At 43.6% G+C, this 25,389-nt stretch overlaps 1 protein-coding gene across 6 annotated transcripts in view; it reads right to left on the bottom strand.

Moving 5' to 3' along the window:
- The window catches only part of LOC140464828 (cadherin-6-like), a 217,175-nt gene that overhangs the window by 48,525 nt on the left and 143,261 nt on the right, over positions 1 to 25,389 (bottom strand). For all 6 annotated transcript variants that reach the window (XM_072560325.1, XM_072560323.1, XM_072560328.1 and 3 more), the window contains one exon: positions 1,723 to 1,859. In XM_072560325.1, coding sequence (XP_072416426.1) covers positions 1,723 to 1,859 — 137 coding nt within the window. The remainder of the gene's footprint in view (positions 1 to 1,722; positions 1,860 to 25,389) is intronic.

Raw genomic sequence — 25,389 nt, 5'->3', positions numbered from 1 at the left:
TACAGTTTACAGAACCCTGAGATGCAGAGGCATCTGGGTGTTCTTGTGTATGATTTGTAAGAGGTTAGTGTGCAGGTCCCGGCAAGTACTTAGAAAAGTTAATATAATGTTATCATTTATCATGAGGGGAAATTAATGCAAAAGTAGGGCCATTGTGCTTCAGATAAATAGGACACAGATGTGATTGCATCAGGAATTTCTTGGCTCAGAGAGAAGTGAATCTGTGGAATTCATTACCACAGAGCACTGTAAAGGCTGGGTTTTGAATATGTTCAAGGGTGAGATCAATAGCAAGGGTTGTGAGAAAAAGGCAGGAGAGTGGAGTTGAGGATTATCAGATCTCATTGAATGGCAAAGCAGACTCAATGGGCTGAATGGTCTACTTCTACTCTTACGTCTTATGGCCCATTCAATGTCAGTATTCTGTCAAGGTTACTCAAAGCTATTACAGTTAAACATTGGAGTTAAATACTGCATATAGCATTTGTCCCTTTGTTTAAGGAAGGATGCAAATGCTTTGGGGGGTGAAGTGATTGTAAAGAGGTCAGCCAGGTGGATCTTATAGAATATGAGTTTCCTGATTGGGAGCCCTGGCTGACGGATAAGAACAGGAGCGTCAGAGATTCTACTCACTCTGCGGGCTGGCTCTGAGGGAGCTGGATCAGGGTCAAGGACTCTCGAAGTGTAAATAAAGGGTGACATGCTGACGGATACTGGTCTCTGCGGAATTGATTCAGGAGACAGTTCGGAGATGTTTTACCAGACTAATACATGGAATAGACAGGCTGTTTTACAAGGAAAGGTTGGACAGATCAGACTTGTATCTGCTGGAGTTAGAAGAATTAGGGGTAACTTTATTGAAAGATATACCATCCTGATGGGATTGCTCAGGTGAATGTGGAGAGATTATTTCTTCTTACAGGAGAATCGAGAACTTGGGGCTATGGTTTAAAAACCGCACATTTTGAACAGAGATTAGGCAAAATATATTTCCGTGAATCCTTAGAACTCTCCCTGATAAGGTGGCGGAAATGGGGTCCTTAAATATTTTAAAGGCAGATGTGGACAGATTCTTGCTAAGCAAGGGATGAAAGGTTATGTCGGGTAGGAAGGAATTTGAAATTACAGTCAGATTGTGCATAATGTTATCACAGGCTCACAGTGCTGAAGGACTTCCTCCCACTGGTTGTTTGTATGTTGGTATATAGATTAGATTAGATTAGATTAGATTAGATTACTTACAGGGTGGAAACAGGCCCTTCGGCCCAACAAGTCCACACCGCCCCGCCGAAGCGCAACCCACCCATACCCCTACATCTACCCCTTACCTACGGGCAATTTAGCATGGCCAATTCACCTGACCTGCACATCCTTGGACTGTGGTGCAAGAATGGCTGTCACAGAGGGTTCTGAATTTGATCATACAGATATCATCTCGTAGTCGCTACACACACATTTACGTTATGTGACTGTTCTCTCACCAGAGAGGTATACGCCACACATTTTGGTAAATGTTTTCATCAAGCTCAGCAAGAGGCTGGAAAGACTTCTCACTTCGAGGCAGATTCTCGAACAAAGCGAAACTCACGCTAACGACCTTGATAACCCTCAGTTTGATGATAAAAGCATCCTACTCTTTGCCCACCACTGGTTTAAGCAATGTTCAATTGGAGGAGCAGTGCAAAGAAACTGAAACAAAGCAGCAGCAATATTGACACTGACCTGTCTCGATTGCTATGACAGTAATATTATGCCAAGGCATTTCTTCTCGGTCAAGAGGTTTCAAAGTTACAATTGATCCATTGGCAGAGTTTATGTTGAAATATCTGTCCAAATCAGTGTGCCGATCGATTGAGTAACTGAAAGAATCAAGAAAAAAACAAGTAATTTATGTAACTTATCACCAGCTTCCAAATAAGCTCATAAGATCTACATTGTTGGTCTATTTTCTTTGTTGATCTCTGATACATCTCAAATGCAGTTGTCTCTCACCCAGCAATTGGCTTTCTGACTCAGTGTGTTGTTCACTACTCAGGATCTAGTCAAATGTCAGCAAGACCATTGGTGCCAGTGAATTTATCTGTAAAACCCTTCAGAAATAAACATAAATTCTGGTGATTGTTTGAAGATTGGCATGTGTCCTGATGAGTGCAAGATGAAAAGCTTCAGTGACATGTGTCTTTTCACCAAAATTCACTTAGCTGTCAAGAAGGCATCAACCAGTGATGATCAGAAAATATTATCTGTAGATAATGCTCACATCCTATAAAGCTATAAAACAAAACGTGGATGAGGAACAATTAGAGTAAAGGTCAGTTACTATAGCCTGACCAGAGCAGAGAGCTGCTCTCTCATTAGAGACAGAAAACTAGTTATGGTGAAGGGTCACTGGACATGAATCATTAACTCTGTTTCTCTCTCCACAGCCCTACTGAGTTTCTTCAGCAACTTCTGCTTTAGGTTTTCAGCATCCACAGTTTCTTGTTTTATTTTACATGAGATGAAACTGGTGGCAGTCTCAGGTGAGGGGAGAGGTTGAGAAGGAGAGATGTTCATGGTAACCTCAGCTGGAGTAGGCATTGAGCCCATGTTAGCGGTGTCACTCTGCCTTACTAATCAGCTGTCCAGCCAACTGAGCTAACCTAACCCCAATCGAGGTACATTAGGTCCCATGAAGTTACACCCCATCATGAAAATAAAGTCTACATGGAAGGACAGGAGGAGAGAAAACTGCTAGTAGTAATAAAATAAAATGTGTCTGAAGATCAAATAAAATGTGTTGAAACATAAATTTACAAAGAGTTGTTCTCCGGTGTGTGATGGCAGTGAGTGGGAAGCAGCAGGTTCCTCACGCTGTGTGTTCTGATCAAAGCCATCTGCCAGCGATGAAGTGCTAAATGCAGGAAAGATCATTCCCAAAGCGGGGAAAGAGAAAACCTGGGAGAGTGAGTCATGTTTTACCCTGTTTGCATGCACTTCCTTATTGCATTTTCAGAAAGCTCAGAGCTGGAGGACCAGCTCAATTGATATACAGTTTCATGAAATGAAATATATTTAATCTTGAGTTGTGAGATAGGTTGAAATCAAGGCCCGTTACAAACATGCCTTTAAAGAGCACAAATTACATAATCTACTTTATCCCTCAAAAAATTCTCTCTGCACAAAGTGGAGTTGTACTTGAATGCAGTAACTGAATTTCAATAATCACATCCACTTCTCCGCTTCCCCATATTCTCTCCATGGTACCAACATCCTTTTGCACATTCATGCTAACCATTCAGTTCTGTCTCAAGGTCAGTTCACCTTGAGGATTACGCTCAGTGGTATAGTAAAGTAAGCGACCTGAGGATACAAAGATCTCATACTCCATCTTACCTCAGATCACTTGAAGCATGACATTCTACTGGAAGCATAGTCCTCTGTTGAATCCTTTTGCCCAATTTTAACCCAGCCACTTACATGCAAGAGGAGTGTAATGTTTGCACATTCAGATAGTTGTAATAAATGTCCAGGAGAAAGTGAGGACTGCAGATCCTGGAGAGTCAGAGTCGAATGCATAGTGCTGGAAAAGCGCAGCAGGTCAGGCAGCATCTAAGGAGCAGGACAGACGACGTTTTGGGCATAAGCCCTTCATCAGGCTGCTTGGATTCTTGAATACCATGATATCTGTACTCAGTTTTTAATCCACACTCAATAATGGGAAATAAAGACTGAGATGTCCTTTCCCAGAGAGTGGTGAGCTTGTACAACTCTCTGTCACTGAAAGCGGTTGAGACTGAAACAGTGAATGCTTTTAGGAAAGGGTTAGATGCAGTTCTTAGAGCTAGAGGGTTCAAGGCGTATAGGGAAAAACGGCATAGGGTACAGAATTGAATGATCAGCCAAGACTATACTGAAAGGCAGAACAGGTTCAAAGGCCTACTCCTGCCCCTATTTGTTTCTATGTTTCAATCACAAAGGGATTATCATAAAAAGTTGGAGTCAAGCTCAGATCACAAAGTAAACCAGCTTCCCTTGGACATTTTAAAAAACAAAGAACAAAGAACCTTACAGCACAGGAACTGACCCTTCGGCCTTCCAAGCCTGTGCCAATCCACATCCTCTATCTAAACCTGTTGCCTATTTTCTAAGGGTCTGTATCCCTCTGCTCCCTTCCCATTCATGTATCTGTACATCTTAAATGACGTCACTGTGCCCACCTCTACCACCTCTGCTGGCCATGTGTTCCAGGTACCCACGACCCTCTGTGTAAAAAACTTTCCATGCATCTCTCTCTTAAACTTTTTCCCTCTCACCTTGAACTTGTGACCCTAGTGACTGAGTGCCCCACTCTGGGAAAAAGCTTCTTGCTATCCACCCTGTCTATACCTCTCATGACCTCAATCAGGTCCTCCCCCAACCTTTGTCTTTCTAATGAAAATAATCCAAATCTACTCAACCTGTAACACCCGCCATACCAGGCAACCTCCTGGTGAACCTCCTCTGCACCCTCTCCAAAGCATCCACATCCTCTTGGTAATATGGTGACCAGAACTGTACGCAGTATTCCAAATCCAGCTGAACCATAGGCTTTTACAACTGTAACATGACCAGCCAACTCTTGTACTTGATACCCCGACTGATGAAGAAAAGTATGCTGTATGCCTTCTTGCCATCTTCAGGGAACAATGAACCTGAACACCCAGATCTCTTTGCACATCAAATTTCCCCAGGGCTTTTCCATTTACCATATAGCTTGCTCTTGAATTGGATCTTCTAAAATGCATCACCTCACATGTGCCCAGATTGAACTCCATTTGCCACTCCAACCTCTTGCCAACTCTCCAACCTATTTATATTCTGCTGTATTCTCTGACAGTCCCCTTCACTATCTGCTACTCTGCCAAGCTTAGTGTCACCTGCAACGTGCTAATCAGACCACCTATACCTTCATCTAGATCATTTATGGATATCACAAACAACAGTGGTCCCAGCACGGATCCCTGTGGAACACCACTGGTCACAGGTCTCCATTTTGAGGAACTCCCTTCCACTACTACTCACTATTTTCTGTTGCCCAGCCAGTTCTTTATCCATCTAGCTAGTACACCATGGACATAGTGTGACTTCACTTTCTTCATCAGCCTACCTTATCAAATGCCTTACTGAAATCCATGTATATAATACCTACAGCCCTTCCCTCATCAATTAACTTTGTCACTTCCTCAAAGAATTCTATTAAGTTGGTGAGACATAAATTCCCTGCACAAAACCATGTTGCCTATCACTGATAAGCTCATTTTCTTCCAAATATATATAGATCTTATCCCTCAGCATCTTCTCCAGCAGCTTTCCTACCACTGGCATCAGGCTCACTGGTCGATAATTACCTGAATTATCCCTGCTATCCTTCTTAAAGAAGGGGACAACATTAGTAATTCTCCAGTCCTCTGGGACCTCACCCGTGTTCAAGGATGTTGCAAAGATATCTATTAAAGCCCCAGCTATTTCCTCTCTCGGTTCCCTCAGTAACCTGGGATAGATCCCATCAGACCTGGGGACTTGTCCACCTTAATGCCTTTTAGAATACCCAACACTTCTTCCCTACTTATGCTGATTTTCTCTAGAGTAATCAAACAACCATCCCTAACCCCAACATACATCATGTCCCTCTCCTCAGTGAATACTGATGTAAAGTACTCATTAAGAATCTCACCCATTTTCTCTGCCTCCATGCATAACTTTCCTCTTTTGTCCTTGAGTGGGCCAACCCTTTCCCCAGTTACCCTCTTGTTCCTTATATACAAATAAAAAGCCTTGGGATTTTCCTTAACCCTGTTTGCTAAAGATATTTCATGACCACTTTTAGCCCTCTGAATTCCTTGTTTCAGATTGGTCCTACTTTCCCAATATTCTTCTAAAGCTTCGCCTGTTTTCAGTCGCCTAGACCTTATGAATGCTTCCTTTTTCCTCTTAGTTTCACAATTACATCTGTCATCCCTGGTTCCCTAATCTTGCCATTTCTATCTCTCATTTTCACGGGGACATGTCTGTCCTGCACTCTAATCAACCTCTCTTTAAAAGTCTCCCACTTATCAAATGTGGATTTATCTTCAAACAGCTGCTCCCAATCCACATTCCCCAGCACCTGCTGCATTTTGGTACTGTTGGCCTTTGCCCAGTTTAGCGGGGTCTTCCTTTAGGACCACTCTCGTCTTTGTCCTTGAGTATTCTAAATCTTGTGGAATTGTGATCACTATTCCCAAAGTAATTCCCAACTGAAACTTCAACCACCTGGTTGGGCTCATTCCCTAACACCAGGTCCAGTATGGCCCCTTCCTGAGTCAGACTATTTACATACTGCTCTAGAAAACCCTTCTGGATGCTCCTTACAAACTCTGCTCCATCTAACACTAGGTGAATCCCAGTCAATGTTGGGAAGATTAAAATCTATCACCACCACTCTGTTGCTCCTACATCTTTCCATAATCTGTTTACATATTTGTACCTCTATCTCACACTTGCTGTTGGGAGGCCTGTAATACAGTCCCAACATTGTTACGGCACCCTTCTTATTTCTGAGCTCTGCCCATATTGCCTCACTGCTCGAGTTCTCCACAGTGCCCTCCTTCAGCACAGCTGTGATATCCTCTCTGACCAGTAATGCAACTCCTCCACCTCTTTTACCTCCCTCTCTATCCCGTCTGAAACATCGATATCCTGAGATATTTCGTTGCCAATCATGACCTTCCCTCACCAAGTCTCAGTAATACCAACAATCACATACACTAAGGTACTATCCAAGCCCTAAGTTCATCTGCCTTACCGACTGCACTTATCCCATCAAAACAAATATACCTGAGACCACCTGTCCCTTTGCGTTCATCATCTGCTCCCTGCCGACTCTTCCCCTTAGACACGCTGACTTCATTATCGAATTCCTTACAGGCTTTAGTTACCACCTCTTTACTGTCCACTAACCTCCTCATTTGGTTCCCATGCCCCGGGCCACATTAGTTTGAACCCTGCCCAACAGCGTTAGCAAAAGCACCTCTAAGGACATTTGTTTCAGTCTGGCCCAGATATAGGCTGCCCAATTGATAATAGTCCCACCATCCCTAGAACTGGTCCCAATGTCCAAAATATCTGAACCCGTCCCTCCTGCACCTTCTCTCAGGCCTCGCATTCATCCTGCCTATTCTTTCATTTCTACTCTGACTAGCATCTGGCATTGGTAGCAATCCTGAGATTACTACCTCTGCGGTCCTACTTTTTAACTTGGTTCCTGACTCCTTAAATTCTGTTTGTAGGACGCCATCCCATTTTTTTACCTGTATCATTGTCGCCTACATGCACCACAGCAGCTGGCTGTTCACCCTCCCCCTTCAGAATGTCCTACAGCCAATCTGAGACATCCCTGACCTGTGCACCAGGGAGGCAACATAACATTCAGGAGTCTCGTTTTCAACCACAGAACCGCCTATCTACTGGCCTTACAATTGAATCCCCTATGACTCTAGCCCTTCCACACTTTTTCCCGCTCTTCTGAACAGCAGAGCCAGCCACGGTGCCATGAATCTGGCTACTGCTGCCTTCCCCTGGTGAGCCATCTCCCCCCAACGGTCTACATGTTTTAGAGGGAGATGACCACAGGGGACACCTACACTGCCTTCCTGTCCTTTCTCTGCCCTTTGGTCACCCATTCCCTTTCTCCCTCAGCAATCCTAACCTGCAGTGTGACCAATTTGCTAAATGCGCTATCCACGACCTCCTCAGCATCGTGGATGCTCCAAAGTGAGTCCATCGACAGCTCCAGAGCCGTCATGCGGTCTAACAAGAACTGCAGCTGTACACACTTCCTGCACGTGAAGGCGTAAGGAATATCAAGTGCATTCCTGAGCTTTCACATTCAGCAAGAAGAGTATAACATTGGTCTGAGATCTCATGCCATTTTTTACTCTTAAACTTAACTTAGTCTAACTATAATATCAAATGATGGATAAGTGAAAAAATTAAAAAAGAAACAGTTTTTTTAAAAAGTCACACAATAAAAAAAATAGAAAAGCCTTACCATACCAAAACACATTTAGGGTCCCCTTGCAAGTGGATCCTTCTGCTCAAGATCTTGCCCTAATTTTTCCAAACCAACATCTCCAATATTTTCAATGGCCATCCCTTGACTGCCTGTTGCCCAGTGTCCAAACTACTCCTTCTCTTCAAAGTCATTGCCTCCCTCCAAATCAGTGCCCATTTCTCCTATAGCTCTACACTTCATATCCTTTGACAGAACCTGAAGAAGCTGCTTTCTGTCATCAGGAAATGTTTGCTTCCTTTCATCCCTGATTTATCTGAAGCCTTTGATGAGTTCATTCACACTGTTCTTCCCTTCCAACATCCCTCCTCTGATCAGTCATTTTTTTGCCCCACTATTGGGAGTCCAAAAAGGATTCATCTTAAGTAACTCCCTCTCATTATATGCACTGCACATCTGTTAAATCCCTCTCCTTCCAAAGACAACTACATTTCATTTTGCTGTGATTCTTCATTCCTGATCATCCTGACTCAACCTCTTGATAATCTGCATTAATGTCATAGCATTGGTCATATTTTCTCTCTCTTTCTCTCTATGGTATTATCATTGCCAGCCCACTGCCTTTCTATCACTTTCAATTACGTCCAAAATCTCTGTAAGATTCCCCATTTACCTTTGTTCCTTGGGTTCTTAATCCAACATCTCTAGTTAAAGCCCCATAACTCCCCAGCCAACCACAAATTCACACCTCCTATATCCATGCTGCCCCTGTCATTCCTGATTTATTGACCCTCTCCCATTCTTTTACACTCCAGATGAACTCCAACAGAGATAGCCATTATTGATCTTTGAGTGCTCTTTTATTGGTGACCTCTGTCCATCTTTGTTTCTCTCCCAAAGATCTTCCTCCTTACCCATGTGGGTAAAGTGCTATATTCTATGTGATGCTGTGTATTGGAATTTATTCAGGGGATCTGGGTTATTGTGGTAATCCACACCTTTACACACATGTTGTTGTCTGGAGCAATGGATGGTGACTGAAGAGGTTCCATTTTTATTTCTCACAAATGATGACCAGAACCCTCTCCTGCTCTTTGCACCTGCCATTGGTGAGTGTTGGCTGGAGCTACAGGTTGTTTGTTTGGTTGTGTTTTGCTTCAGCTTTGGTGGACCATTGGGTCCTGGGGTAGGACCTGAACCCTGCGTTTAGAGGTGGGGTCACTACCCACTGCGCCACAAAAGTGCTGAACATAAACAGAGTTAAAAATCACATAACACCATGTATACTCACACTCACATGCACACACCTACATGCACACACTCAGTCTCTCTGCCTCATGCATGCACACACATATATAGGTCTATGGGGTGAATTTGCTTTTGCAGAGTTATATTTGCAGATACATTCTGTTTTGCTTAAAAAATACGCAGTCTGCAGGCAGTCAATCCTTGTAATATTTCATGAATTCCTACTTTGGAAATAAAACCAGTCTGACTCAAAATTGGGATACACACAGACCCTAACCTACACCTTTAATGCATTGTCTGAGCTGAGATGTCACATTTTTTTAATAAAATCTTAAGTTAAATCGGGAATGTGACTTGAAAGAAGTTCTGGGATTTACATATTAATGAACTGAAACCTGCAACCCATTTGAAAAGATGAAAGACTTAACAGCAATCTAGGTTTGTTCAATATATCATTTCAGTTGCATGACACTGTAATCTTTTGCGACAAATTCTGTGTTTTATGATCCTGTTACACAGCTACCTGATAAAGGAGCAGTGCTCTGAAAGCTAGTGCTTCCAAATAAACCTGTTGGACTATAACCTGGTGTTGTGTGATTTTTTAACTTTGTACACCCCAGTCCAACACCGGCATCTCCAAATCATGAATATAAACAGGATATAGCTACACACAATGGAGCCTTGCTTTGTGAGCTGGAACCTATTGTTTTCAGCCGATTCCTTTGTGATGTGACCAGAGCACAGAAACAAGGAATCGTAATGGTGCCACTGGCAAAGAAAAAATGAAATGTTTCAATTTTTTTGGAAATAGTTCATGAATAGAACCGGTTTGAAGTTAAAACAGAATGCCTTTAAGGCTGATATGGCAGTACAAGGCCAGCTTGCCAGACACAGGGGAAGAGGCAGAGTGCATGAACCTGTGGGACGAGGTAGCTGGGATATACAGAGAAGGACATGGAAGAGAAACAAGACTCAGAATAGTTGAGAGAAAACAGTGCCATTGGTGGGAGGAAGCTTGCAATTCCTCAATGACATTTCACTGCATCTTTTATCGGAAGCGTTGCAGATTAAGGTGGAAAATTTGACCAATGTTTCACTTCCTTGCATTTTCTGGACATAATATGAGAATGTATAGTCTACTAATTTAGACATCTTAGTGCCAAATGCTTTCATCGTACGGAATGTATTCCTCATTTGAATGCATTACAGACATAATTCTCTGCACATACATTCAGAAGACATATCGCTTGGAAAATCTGTTGTCCTTTCATTCTTTTTACCCTCAATCCTATCAAAAATGTTGTTGTCTGCTCACCCCACCACCCCTCCTCCACCTCCCCAGCCTCTAACAGCCTCTGTAAGCCATTACATCTCGAACCTTTTCAAATTCTGATGAAAAGTTACTGACTCTGTTTCTCCCCTCCACCAATGATGCCTGATGAGCATTTGCAGCTCATTCCTGTTTTTATTTCAGATTTTTTTCAGAATTTTGTTGTTTTTCATTTGCATTAACACGCACGCCAGTCGGGGAGAATGGCATAAATAATCTCTGGGACCGATTAAACTAATACCTCCGCAAATGGAATGACTTAAGGATTTTGGGCAGTGGTAAGTCACTAATAATGTAATCAACCACTTCTATCAATCACAGTCATAGTATTCCAACAGTGTAAAAACAGGCCATTTGGCCCAACAAGCCCACACTGACCCTCTGAAGAGTATTCCCCCCATCCTATCCCTGGAACTTGCATTTCCCCTGGCTAATCAACCTAACCTACACATTAAGGACAATTTAGCATGGCCAATCCACCCTAACCAGCACATCTTTGGACTTTGATAGGAAACAAGAGCACCTGGAGGAAACTCACACAGACACAAGGAGTATGTGCAAACCCCATATAGAGAGTCACATGAGGCTGGAATTGAACTTATGTCCCTGGTACTGTGAGACAGTAGTGCTAACCACTAGGCCACCATGCTGTCCCAATCTGTGGTGGAATCTCACAACATTTACAAAAACACAGCATGCAACTGTTAAGTAGCCAGACCATTGTTTACCCACAAGCGCACTGAAAATGATCCTCCAGATATGGTCTTGTTTTGTGGCTTTCCCTGGTGTCAGTAAAAGTATATGTGAAAGGAAATTAGACCAGAATGTAATTTCAGCTGCAAAGCATTTTTCTGTTCTTGAACAGACAAGCGTTGAGTCCTGTCTCACTGTGATGTAGACATAGAGTCATAGAGATGTACAGCATGGAAACAGACCCTTCGGTCCAACCTGTCCATGCTGACCAGACATCCCAACCCAATCTAGTCCCATCTGCCAGCACCCGGCCCATATCCCTCCAAACCCTTCCTATTCATATACCTATCAAAACGCATCTTAAATGTTGCAATTGTACCAGCCTCCACCACATACTCTGGCAGCTCATTCCATACATGCACCATCCTCTGCGTGAAAATGTTGACCCTTAGGTTTCTTTTATATCTTTCCCCACTCACCCTAAACCTATGCCCTCTAGTTCTGGACTCCCCAACCCAGGGAAAAGACTTTGCCTATTTATCCTATCCATGCCCCTCATAATTTTGTAAACCTCGATAAGGTCACCCCTCAGCCTCCGATGCTCCAGGGAAAACAGCCCTAGCCTGTTCAGCCTCCCCCTGTAGCTCAAATCCTCCAACCCTGGCAACATCCTTGTAAATCTTTTCTGAACCATTTCAAGTTTCACAACATCTTTCCGATAGGAAGGAGACCAGAATTGCACACAATATTCCAACAGTGGCCTAACCAATGTCCTGTACAGCTGCAACATGACCTCCCAACTCCTGTACTCAATACTCTGACCAATAAAGGAAAGCATACCAAACGCCTTCTTCACTATCCTATCTACCTGCGACTCCACTTTCAAGGAGTTATGAACCTGCACTCCAAGGTCCCTTTGTTCAGCAACATTCCCTAGGACCTTACCATTAAGTGTATACGTCCTGCTAAGATTTGCTTTCCCAAAATGCAGCACCTCGCATTTATCTGAATTAAACTCCACCTGCCACTTCTCAGCCCATTGGCCCATCTGGTCCAGATCCTGTTGTAATCTGACGTAACCCTCTTCGCTGTCCACTACACCTCCAATTTTGGTGTCATCTGCAAACTTACTAACTGTACCTCTTATGCTCGCATCCAAATCATTTATGTAAATGATAAGAAGTAGAGGGCCCAGCACCGATCCTTGTGGCACTCCACTGGTCACAGACCTCCAGTCTGAAAAACAATCCTCCACCACCACCCTCTGTCTTCTACCTTTGAGCCAGTTCTGTATCCAAATGGCTAGTTCTCCCTGTATTCTGTGAGTTCTAACCTTGCTAATCAGTCTCCCATGGGGAACCTTGTCGAGCACCTTACGGAAGTCCATATAGATCACATCTACTGCTCTGCCCTCATCAATCTTCTTTGTTACTTCATCAAAAAACTCAATCAAGTTTGTGAGACATGATTTCCCTGCACAAAGCCATGTTGACTATCCCGAATCAGTCCTTGCCTTTCCAAACACATGTACATCCTGTCCCTCAGGGTTCCCTCCAACAACTTGCCCACCACTGAGGTCAGGCTCACTGGTCTATAGTTCTCTGGCTTGTCCTTACCACTCTTCTTAAACAGTGACACCACCTTTGCCAACCTCCAGTCTTCCGGCACTTCACCTGTGACTATCGATGATACAAATATCTCAGCAAGAGGCCCAGCAATCACTTCTCTAGCTTCCCACAGAGTTCTCGGGTACACCTGATCAGGTCCTGGGGATTTATCCACCTTTAACTGTTTCAAGACATCCAGCACATCCTCCTCTGTAATCTGGACATTTTGCAAGATCTATTTCCCTACAGTCTATATCTTCCATATCCTTTCCACAGTAAATACTGATGCAAAATATTCATTTAGTATCTCCTCCATTTTCTGTGGCTCCACACAAAGGCCGCCTTGCTGATCTTTGAGGGGCCCTATTCTCTCCCTAGTTACCCTTTTGTCCTTAATGTATTTGTAAAACCCCTTTGGACTCTCCTTAATTCTATTTGCCAAAGCTATCCCATGTCCCCGTTTTGCCCTCCTGATTTCCCTCTTAAGTATACTCCTACTTTCTTTATACTCTTCTAAGGATTCACTTGATCCATCCTGTCTATACCTGACATATGCTTCCTTCTTTTTCTTAACCAAACTCTCAATTTCTTTAGGAGAAAGCGAGGACTGCAGATGCTGGAGGTCAGAGCTGAAAATGTGTTGCTGGAAAAGCGCAGCAGGTCAGGCAGCACACAAGGAGCAGGAGAATCGACATTTCGGGCATGAGCCCTTCTTCAGGATAGCGCTGATTTCCTGAAGAAGGGCTCATGCCCGAAACATCGATTCTCCTGTTCCTTGGATGCTGCCTGACCTGCTGCGCTTTTCCAGCAACACATTTTCAGCTCTCAATTTCTTTAGTCATCCAGCATTCCCTATACCTACTAGCCTTCCCTTTCACCCTGACAGGAATATACTTTCTCTGGATTCTCGTTCTCATTTCTGAAGGCTTCCCATTTTCCAGCCGTCCTTTACCTGCGAACTTCTGCCTCCAATCAGCTTTTGAAAGTTCTTGCCTAATACCGTCAAAATTGGCCTTTCTCCAATTTAGAACTTCAACTTTTAGATCTGATTTATCCTTTTCCATCATTATTTTAAAACGAATAGAATTATGGTTGCTGGCCCCAAAGTGCTCCCCCACTGACACCTCAGTCACCTGCCCTGCCTTATTTCCCAAGAGTAGGTCAAGTTTTGCACCTTCTCTAGTAGGTACATCCACATACTGAATCAGAAAATTGTCTTGTATGCACTTAAGAAATTCCTCTCCATTTAAACCTTTAACACTATGGCAGTCCCAGTAGATGTTTGGAAAGTTTAAATCCCCTACCATAACCACCATATTATTCTTACAGATAGCTGAGATCTCCTTACAAGTTTGTTTCTCAATTTCCCTCTGACTATTGGGGGGTCTATAATACAATCCCAATAAGGTTATCATCCCTTTCTTATTTCTCAGTTCCACCCAAATAACTTTCCTGGATGTATTTCCAGGAATATCCTCCCTCAGCACAGCTGTAATGCTATCCCTCATCAAAAATGCCACTCCCCCTCCTCTTTTGCCTCCCTTTCTATCTTTTCTGTTGCATTTGTATCCTGGAACATTATGCTGCCAGTCCTGCCCATCCCTGAGCCATGTTTCTGTAATTGCTATGATATCCCAGTCCCATGTTCCTCACCATGCCCTGAGTTCATCTGCCTTCCCTGTTAGGCCCCTTGCATTGAAATAAATGCAGTTTAATTTATTAGTCCTAGCTTGTCCCTGCCTGCCCTGACTGTTTGACTCACGTCTGTTCTCAGCTGTGGACTTTGCACCCCACTCTGGCAGTTGGCTCCAGACAGCTGGTTTCTAATGAAGGAACTGTATTAGCTGTTGTGCTGCTGGTTTCAGCCCGGTAAGGGTCCATTGAAATTCCTGCACTTGATATTAATTCATCATTAACTAGGCTGATAGCATCACAAAGAATCACAGAATTGTTCCAGTGCAGAATGAGGCCATTCAGCCCATTGTGTTTGCATCGGTTCTATTCCCTGCAGACAATCTCCTGCCTTCTCCCAATATTCCTGCTTACCATTTCTTTCCAAATAACCATCCAATGTCTCCCTGGAATGCCTGAATTGAACCTGCCCCCACCACATTTCCAGACAGTACATTCTCGACCCTAGCCACTCAATGTGTGTAAAAGCTTTTTCTCAATTCATCCTTGTTTCACTTTAAACATGCTGCAATTGGCGTACTTTCATGACATATCTATCCTGCTAAGCTGAGGAACTGGATCTGTGTAATTTTATAACAGATAGCGATGGGTTCATCTCCCCCATCTTTCCGGAGAAAAGGGAACGCTTGGAATCCACTGCAACTAGGTATTGTTTCCTGTAAGCCCCATGCCGTACGTGGCTCAGGATCCAGGAGGAAGCTTCACACAAGATTGATTCCTGGGATGAGAGGGGGATCCCTGTCCTCCAAAGGGACATTATGTCAAATGAATCCATATTTGAAGAATGAGAGGCAATTGCAGGGTGATGGGACAACAGCAGAATGGTGAATGATGAGAGTGCAGGCTGATGTGATGATGATGTCAGTGAGACATGATCAATTATAGAAAATTGGAGGGAAGCAGAGACTTAGACCATGAGACCATAGCCCAGAGAGCAGGAAGCCTGTGGGATTCTCTTCACAGAAAGCAGTAAAGACCAAAACACTGAATGTTTTCAAGAAGGTGTTAGATAGAGTTTCCATGGTTAAAGGGGTCAAAGAGTATAGGTAAAATCAAGAACAGGGGACTGAGTAGGATGATCAGCCATGATTACATTATATTGTGGAGTGGGCCCAAACGGCCAAATAGCCAACTCTTTTTCCTACTTGCTAAGTCTCTATAAGACGTCGGAGCAGGATTAAGCCATTTGGCCCATTGATTCTGCTCCACCATTCGATGAGATCACGGCTGATCTGATTATCCTCAACTCCACTTTTCTGTCCCACAAACCTTGCTTCCGTTACTGATTACAAATCTGCTGATCTCAAGCTTAAATAGACCTTAATGACCCAGCTTTGACAGCTGGGTAAGGAATTCCATAAATTGACTACCCTCTTGAGAAAAAAATTCCACCTCATCTCCACCCTAAATGGACAAACCCTTACTCGGAGATAATACCCTCTGGTCTGAGACTCTCCTAAAAGGGGAAACCATCTTGCTGCAGCTACGGTGTCAAATTCTCTCATTCTACTGAACTCTGTCCGGTGTAAGCCTATCCTACTCAATCTGTCCCTGGGAAAATCCCTTTATACTCAGGCGAGTAGTGGGTTCACCAAAGTGGATGCTGAGAGTCTGTTTGCCCCCGTTTGGAGTGTCCGGAGTTAGAGGTCACGATCTCAGGATAAGGTCAGTTTAAGATGAGAAGGATTATTTTCAGTCAGAAGCTGTGAGTACTTCTACCTCAGGGAACTTTGGATGCTCAAGATGGGAGCAACCGATTTTAGGAAACAGCATATCAAGGAGGAGAGGGATAAAGGTGCCACAGTGGCTCAGTGAGTAACACTGCTGCCTCACAGCACCAGGGACCCAGGGTTGACCTCAGCCTCGGGCAACAGTCTGTGTGCAGTTTGTATGTTCCCCTCATGTCTGCGTGGGTTTCCTCTGGGTGTCCTGGTGTCCTCCCATAATCCAAAGATGTGCAGGTTGGGTGGATTGACCATGCTAATTCAGGGATGTGTAGGTTAGGCGCATTAGTCCGGGTAAATATGGAATGGGTCTAAGTGGGTTACTCTTCGGAGGGTTGATGTGGACATGTTTCCACACTATAGGGATTCTATGAAAGGGAGTTGGGGGAAAGTGTTCTGTCATTGTCTTATTGTATGTTAAACCAGCTGAAGGGGTTGAATGGATCACTTCTGTTGCTGTTCCTTACGAAGGATGTTAGGGTCCTAGAGGGATCTGATGGAACAACAGTGGCTATTGGTCAGTAAGCCTTTCCTCTTATCCTTGGGAAGCCATGAGCTGTTTCCATCAGGGTGGAAAGGGATGAACTTTCAGTTTCGATGATGTGTTTGGGGTGTCTGACTGCTCATTGAAGTTGTCAGGCTCACTGCAAACACAGCCCTCTCAATACTCAGTGCATGGACTGTCTGCCAAGCCTGACAATGTCTCTCAGGATCAATAAATAAATAATATTCACTGGTTATCCTCCATTGTGACTATCAGGAGCTACAGGTGAGACAGCTGCCTCCATTAATATCTCTGTCAACCTGCCAGATTCCGTGTTACATCATCAGATTGGGAGAGGCTAAAGCTGCTGCAAACTGAACTCTTTCAGAAGCGTGACCTTACACAACTATATCTCGATGACAGGGTCACCTCTGGTACCCTACTGACTCAGGACTCAACTGCGTGTGATCTGAAATCACTGTGATATAGGTTCTTACACACATGCTCAATGACAGTCGCTAAAGATCGAGTTAAGCCTTTACCTGCCATTCTAGACAAGTTCACAGCTTACTTTCTGTTTTCCAATTCCATCCCTTTAGAAATCATGGCATCCCCATAGTGCACATAGAGGCCACTCAGACTGAACTCACTCTCTAAAGAGCTCACTCTCCAGTCCCATTCCATCCCTACAACTCCACAGTTCCCATGGTTAAACACCTAGTCTGTACATCCTGGGCACAGCCAATCCACCTAAACCTGCCCATCTTTGGACTGTGGGAGGAAACCAGAGCACCCAGAGGAAACCCACACAGACATGGGGAGAATGTGCAAATTCCATACAGACAGTTGCCCAAGGCTAGAATCCAAACTCGGTACCTGGCGCTGTGAGGCAGCAGTGCTAACCACTGAACATCGTGAGCCCTATTTATTATTTACCAAGAATTGTATAATCTCCTTCTTTGTCCAATGTATGTTAAACATTTGGGAAACAAAGTGTTTATAACAATTTAAATTAGGCAAAACTTGCTCTTGTGCTTTGAGTGTTCATTGTCTGCTGATGTACTGGTAGCCTGACCCCATTGTTATGCAAACACCTTTCCTGTGTTTGACCAAGTGTCATTTGAAAAGTGCAATGTATTTTCAAAAAGGGGAGCACTGATCACCTCCATGCCCCTCCCCCCCATTTGATAAGCAACAGTGGATTCCGTTTTCAAAATCACATTTATAAATTGTGCTATGTTTTAAAATTCACCCTAGAAATTGGATGCAAACTTGGGCGCATTGATTGTGTAAACTCTCCACTGCACTGAAATCTCACAGGGGGTATTTAATATAAATTTGTGAAACATTGTGATAAAGTAGCATGCAAGGGGAACTGAACTCAATAAAAAAAAGTAATATAAAAGCTCAAGGTGTAATGCATCTTTTAATATTCAAGCACATTATTATTACATACCTCCTATTTCAAGAGTCTATGTTTTATGTTTAGTATTTGTTTGAGGGATGTGGGTGTCTTTGATTAGGTCTGTATTTATTGCCCATCCTTAGTTGTTCTTGAGAAGGTGATGGTGAGCTGCCTTCTTGAACTGCTGCAGTCTATTTGGGGAGTTAGGACACCCGTAGGGAGGGTGCTCAATGGCACTGAAGGAATGGTGATATATTTCCAAACCAGAACGGGGAGTGGCTTCGAACTGGAATATGCTGGAATTGGTGGTGTTCCCATGTATCTGCTGTCCTTGTCCATCCAGGTCAGAAGTCACATGACACCAGGGTTATAGGTTTAGTTGAAGTCCTAAGCATTCGGAGCACTGCTCATTCCAGGTCGCGGAGGTTGTGGGTTTTAGACACCACTGTAATACACACACTGTTGCCACCATACATCATTGGTGAAGGTGGCTTAGGCTTCAGAGTTGAGCAGTGAATCTAGGGCAATTTCATAATAAATTTTTCTGATTCTTCAAAAGAACAAACAAAATCTCTTCAGGTCTCAGTAGCTAAAAGGAATGGACTCAACCCAGTTATAGAGTCATAGAGATGTACAACTCGGAAACAGACTGTTCAGTCCAACTCATTCATGCTGACCAACATCCTAGATTAATCTGGTTCCATTTGCCAGCACTTGGCCCATATCCCTGTAAACTCTTCCTAATCATGTACCAATCCAGATGGCTCTTACATGTTGTAATTGTACCAGCCTCCAAAATTTCCTCTGGCAGCTCATGCTGTACACGCACAACCCTCTGCGTGAAAAAGTTGTCCCTTAAGTCCCTTTTAAATCTTGCCTCTCTCACCCTAAAGCTATGCCCTCTAGCTCTGGACACCCTCGCCCCACGGAAAAGACCTTGTCTATTTATCCTATCCATTTTCTCACATTCCAGTCAGAGCTAAAGTGCTATTATAACTTACATTTACATAATGCTTTAATGTAACAAACCATCCCAAAGCGTTTTACAGAAGCATGATAGAGACACTGAGCCACATGAGGTAAGTATTTGGGCAGATGGCCAAACTTTGGATCAACATGGTTTTAAATGGATTCTTATAAAAGAGCTAAGAGAGGTAAGGGAGTGTAGGGAGACAGAATATTACAACTTAGGGCCCAGCTGTGAGTGGAGCTGTGAAAATTCCAAGAGGCCAGGGCGGGGGATGAGTGTGGACATTGTGGTCCTTGAGGAGATCACAGTAATGGAGAGCTGCAGGTCCATGGAGGGTTTGAAGCTATGGTTGAGAATTTTAAAATGGAGGTCTTGCTTAAACAAGAGCCAGTGCAGGTCATTGGGCACAGGGGTGATTAAGAGTAGAGTCACAAGGAACTGAGATTTAGAGAATCTGAGGTTTATGATGGGCATAGTGTGGGAGACCAGTAGGGAGTGAGTCTGGAATGGCAACGTCTCGAGGTAACATGGGCAAGAATGAGGGTTTCAGGAGCTGGTTTGTTCAGGTCGGGGCAAGGTTGAATAGCTTTAAAGAAAGACATTGTTCGCTTTAGCTCAGTGCGAGTGTTGGATCATTTCTGAGTCAAGAGTTTGTGGGTTCCGAGCATACTGCAGAGGCTTGTGCATAGTATCCAGGCTGAACGCACATTTGGAACATCGACTTCTCCACCTCCTGGTGCTGCCTGGCTTGCTGTTCCTCCAGCCTCCTGATTGTCTACCTTGGATTCCAGCATCTGCAGTTTTTTTTGTCTCTAACTTTTGGCTGAGCTCTCTCCGTCTTCTCAGGTGGATATAAAAGACCTCATGTTGCAATTTCAAAGACGAGTTTTCACTGGTATCCCAACCATCTTTTATTCTCCAGTCATGACCATTGAATGAGGTTACTTTGCCAATTATTTAATTGCTATGTTTAGGAATTTGCTCTGCACCAATTGGCTGCTGAGTTTTACACATGCCAATGGTAACTTTACATCAACAATCTTACTTCCTTATCCCCTGTTTCCTGACAAGGATTCCATCCCAATTTCCCAGTTCCTCCTTCTGGATTTTCTATTCCAATGGTGCTGTCTTCCACAACAATGTTTCTGAAATATCACCTTGTTCTTCAAGCAAGGATTCTGCACACAGCATCTATAGCTAATTCCCAGGTTTGAATGGAATTGCATTGAGTTAAATTAGCTTTATTATCATATGTTTTCAAATGAGTGCAGTGAAAAGTTTGTATATGCAACATCTTAGATATAAAGGTACCTAGCTTCTTCAGTTACAAGATCTTAGAAAATAGTGAAATAAAAAGTTGAGGACAGCGGTTTTCAAACCCAGACCACACTAGCACCTAGTCTCCAATCCACACAGGTCTGTCCTCCAGACTGTGCTGGGTTTCACTTCGAGGTTCATGAGGCTGGGAAATCGCTCTGAAATCACCTCACGACTGGTAGACCATGCTGAGATAACTCTAGGGCAAGAGATTGCCACGTACAGCCAGAAGACTCCCATGCCACGTTGGGCCTGGCCAAAGGGAAACCGTGCTGGGGTGCCGCTATGCCAAGCCAGGAGGTTGCTGCACCCTTCCTCGGAGGACAGTGAAAGGGTCCTCCTGCAGCCTCCACATTCAAAGGACAATCCTCTCGTATTTCCACTGGCTGGAGCATGTTGCCACCACCAGCCACATCTTTTCCTCCCCTCCAGGGGACCATAGCTTCTGTGATACCCTGGTCCACTCCTCAACCACCCTCACCCCCAAACACCTTGACCCTTCTTGTTTCACCTTCCTCGACAGTCAGGACACCAAACACAGTGACCATGCTGCAGAATATCTCTGGTCAGTCTGCAACTATCAACCCCATCTTCCAGTTATTTGCTATTGTAGCTCACCAGCTTGCTGTCACCCTGACATCTCTGTCCTTGGTTTACTGCTATGTTCCAATCAATCTCAACAGAAACTAGAGAAACAACACCTCATCTTCCCAGTATGTACTTTATAGCCTTCACTACTCGGCATTGAGTTCGATCATTTCAGGCCATGTACTCTGTTTTCCACTTCAATTTTATTTGCTATGCATTTGTCTGAAACATATTTTTCCAGCTTTAGCTTTCAGACAAAGCTTTCCTTTATTCTGCCATTAACATTCACTCTGGATTGGTGTTTTGTTCCTTTATTAACATCTTTATCACTCAAAAATAACTGCACTGACAGCAGTTATCCTGTCACCAAGTCACCCTTTACTTACATGGGCTCTGACCAGCCAGCTCCAAGCTAGTCCCTAGATAGAGAAGAGTCTCTGAATCTCCTGTTTATTTTTTTCTTTTTTCTTTTTATTTTCCCTCACACTACCTCCTAACAGCGGTAGTGCTTATTTTTTCCCAGCACCCCTGTTGTGTGTGCGTGCAGGTGTCGGACACAGTGAAAAACAACAAATATGTAAATCTTTATTTCTATTCCACCACCAGGAAGAAAGGAAACACCCTAATGGCCAGTGACAAGCAGTGCCCTTCACATCAAAGGGCAATGCTGTATGATCAAACAGTGAAGGGGCGGGCAGGGATTAAATCAAAATAGAATTGGAGGGGAAAATAAAACACTCCACTCCCCGCGGTGCCCGCCTCTCCCTGAAAATCTTGAGGACGTTTCTCCTGTTTATTTCATCGTCAATAAGATCCACTTGGTCCTCGTTCCAATCACAACACACTTAGCTTTCTGTTCCCTGACACCTTTGTCACTTAATCTTTTCCACCTCTAAATTATTCCAAGACTTTCCCATTTTCAACAGCTTTAAACACTTCCACCTTCTTTCAGTTCCAAAGCAGTCGCTGTCAACTCAAAACATTAACTGTTTTTCTCTCTCTGTTGTCAGACCTGCTGAGCATTTCTCACACTTTCTGTTCTTATTTCAAAGTATGCCATTGGCTGCTTTGGGAAGTCCTGAAAGGTGCTACAGAAATGCAGAGTCCTTGGATTTCTCAGAGCTGGATCCAAATGAAAGCCTTTGCCATCTTTTCTTTTTGTTAAATTCCAAATTGTGTGGAACAGGAGTTCAATAAATAATTGAAACTCACAGTATACCGAATACTTGAGAGTACAGTTGTGGTTTCTGTGGAAGTTTGCTAGTGGGTGCAGAGTCAGTAAGAACAGCAAGGTTCACTTTCATTTTGGTTTGATTGAAATGTTAATTGTATGGGGGGGGTGGTGCTGGTTTGGTTTCACCAGCAGATGGCAGTCAAACACCAAGTACTGATGATTTGGAGATGCCGGTGTTGGACTGGGGTGTACAAAGTTAAAAAATCACACAACACCAGGTTATAGTCCAACAGGTTTAATTGGAAGCACACTAGCTTTTGGAGCAACGGTCCTTCACAATCACCTGATGAAGGAGCGTCGCTCCGAAAGCTAGTGTGCTTCCAATTAAACCTGTTGGACTATAACCTGGTGTTGTGTGATTTTTAACCAAGTATTGATTGCTTCTTGCCTGAAACAGCAGATGGTGATGTGGTAATGCCTTTGGGTTGGTAATGTTCTCAGAACATAGGTTCAGTTCCCACTATGGCAATGAGTGAAAATTAAATCCAATTATTTAAAGAAAGCTCCATTGCTTTCAGACAAAATCCTTTGGGAAAGGAAAGACGCTGTCTGATCTACATGTGACTCGAGACCCAAGCAAAGTGTATGTAATAAGGTGGAGGAGGTAGTGGAGGCTGGTACAATTACAACATTTAAAAGACATCTGGATGGGTACATGAATAAGAAGTGTTTAGAGGGATATGGGCCAAGTCCAGGCAAATGGGACTAGATTAATTCAGGATATCTGGTTGACAGAGACAAGTTGGTCTGAAGAGTCTGTTTCTGTGCTTTACATTTATATGAATCAAAGAGGTTAACTCTTAATTGTTTTATGTAACGACCTTGCAAACCACTTAATTCAAGAGCAGCTAGGGCTGGATGCCAAAAGAAGTGCAGTCACTTGTCACAATATCAGCAGCCAATCTGCCCACAGCAAGTCCCTGCAAACAGCAATCACAGTGATTGGTTTATCTGTTTCTTTGTGACAAGGGTTAGGTACTGAGCAGGATACCAGGGAGAAATCACTCACCCTGTCTTCACAATTGTCGCATGTGATCTTTTATCCCCCACCCCCACTCCCACCCCCACCCCCAAGACAAGGGAGATGGGCCTCGGTTTAGCAATGTTAATAAAAGGTAGTGTCTCAGAGAGTGCTCACACTCCCTCAATACTGCACTGAAGGTGAGATATTTTTCTGTTCAAGGTTATGAGAGTTGCTTCCTAAAATTGAAAGATAGTGCCCCGTGATTCTATATGGGGGCCCTTCCCACCTTTCAAATTCTAATTTAGTTTTGGTTTAGTCTAATTTTAATTTCACAATAATTGGATAATGAAGAGGGAGTTTCGAAGAACAGTGTGATTGACATCTTACAGTTTCCAGTGTTAAAACAGTGCCTTGATGTCAGAGTGGAAGTGCTTTATTGATTGGGAAACGCGTTGGGACATCCGAAAGGCATTGTGGAAATGCCTTTTTCTCTGGTTCACCAGAATGAGCTGAGGAGATTACAGAGAGCTGAGGGGTAAGTCCCCTCTGGAGTATAAATAATTGTAGAGGGATGTGGTCGGGGGATGCTGTTTTAATGTATATCTGGAATTCTGGTGATACCTCTCAGGATAAGTGGTGGCTCAGTGGTTAGTACTCCTGCCCGGGACTTGGGTTCAATTCCACCTTCACGACAACTGTCTGTGTGGAGTTTGCACATTCTGCCTGTGTCTGTGTGAGTTTCTTTCAGGTGCTCTGGTTTCTCCCAAAGCTGTGCAGGTTAGGTGGATTGGCCATGGGAAATTGTCCAGTCATGTGCAGGCTAAGTGGATTGGCCATGGGAAATTGCAGGCTGGGTGGGTTAGCCGTGGGAAATGCAGGGTTACGTGGAGCATCAGTCGGGATGGGATGCTGTTCAGAGGGGTGGTGTGGACTCAATGGGCCAAATGGCCTGCTTCCACACCGGAGGGATTCTATGAGTGGCTAGGCCACTGAGTTGATGCACAATCCCTCCAGTCCACCTTTCCCTGTACGGCGTCGCTGAAAGACTCTGTGTTCTCCAATTGAAATGCCAAGCCATTGGCATCTGTTGCTGGAAATCGCTGCTCTGAGTGAGTTGGAGGGAAATATTGTTCAGAACTCCTCACTGTCTCTGACTAACAAGCAAAACTCTGTCACCACTGAGTGCAGCGATTGCAGGGTCAATTTGCAGTCGGGCGGACTTTATCTTCATTCATTCGAAGAATGTGAGTGTCGCTAATCACTGTCAATCCTGAGTTGTCCTTGAGGAGATAATAGTGAGTCATTTTGAACCACTGCAGCCCATCTCATGTATAATACATCTAGACAGCAGTAAGAAACACTGAAAGCTGAAAGGAGTTTGAGGGTTTTGACCCTGATGAGAATACTTAGCTTCAAGTTGAAAATGAAAATGAATGATTTTATTGTCACCTGTATTTTACAGTGAGAGAAACAGTAAAATACAGAGGGACCTCAATTATCCGAAGGACACAGGCGGGGAGTATTTTGTTCGGTTAATCGAATTCTGGATAACGTAGTTGGCCAAGCATCGAGACCTTGCAATCTTGTTCGGATCATCCGAAGTTCAGTGAATCGAATGCCGGATAATCAAGATTCCTCTGTACTGTGAAAACCTTTTCCACTGTCACCATGAGCTATCAAAAGTTGCTGAAGATTGTGAATTTCTCCATTGAGTACTTGATTAATAATAAGCATTTATTTTAAGACCCGTGTTACGTAAATTCATTGATACTGGTCGAAGATTCAGCACTATGAAATTAAATTTGCAACATCACAGTAAATATAAGAACCATTCCCACTTATTCAATCACACATTATTTACATTTTTTTTGTAGCTATCATCAGAAATCCTGGTTTTGAATCCAATTGTCAGTGCTTGAGTCAAGTTTACCACGACCATTAGTTATAAGAACCTAACAATAAACAATCTCAGGCCCAGCTCTCTCCAGTTTTCAGGTGTTAAGGTTAACGGCACAGAATGGTCCATTATCTGCTACTCGAACAGTACCAGGCTCGTGTTTAGAGATTAGGGGTTAAAGGTGGAACATTGTTGAAGCAGAAAAAAAAGGGAGCTCTACTCCTC

Source organism: Chiloscyllium punctatum, chromosome 41 (assembly GCF_047496795.1).
Source record: "Chiloscyllium punctatum isolate Juve2018m chromosome 41, sChiPun1.3, whole genome shotgun sequence".
Lineage (NCBI taxonomy): Eukaryota > Metazoa > Chordata > Chondrichthyes > Orectolobiformes > Hemiscylliidae > Chiloscyllium > Chiloscyllium punctatum.
This window is presented reverse-complemented; position numbering and strand designations above follow the sequence as displayed.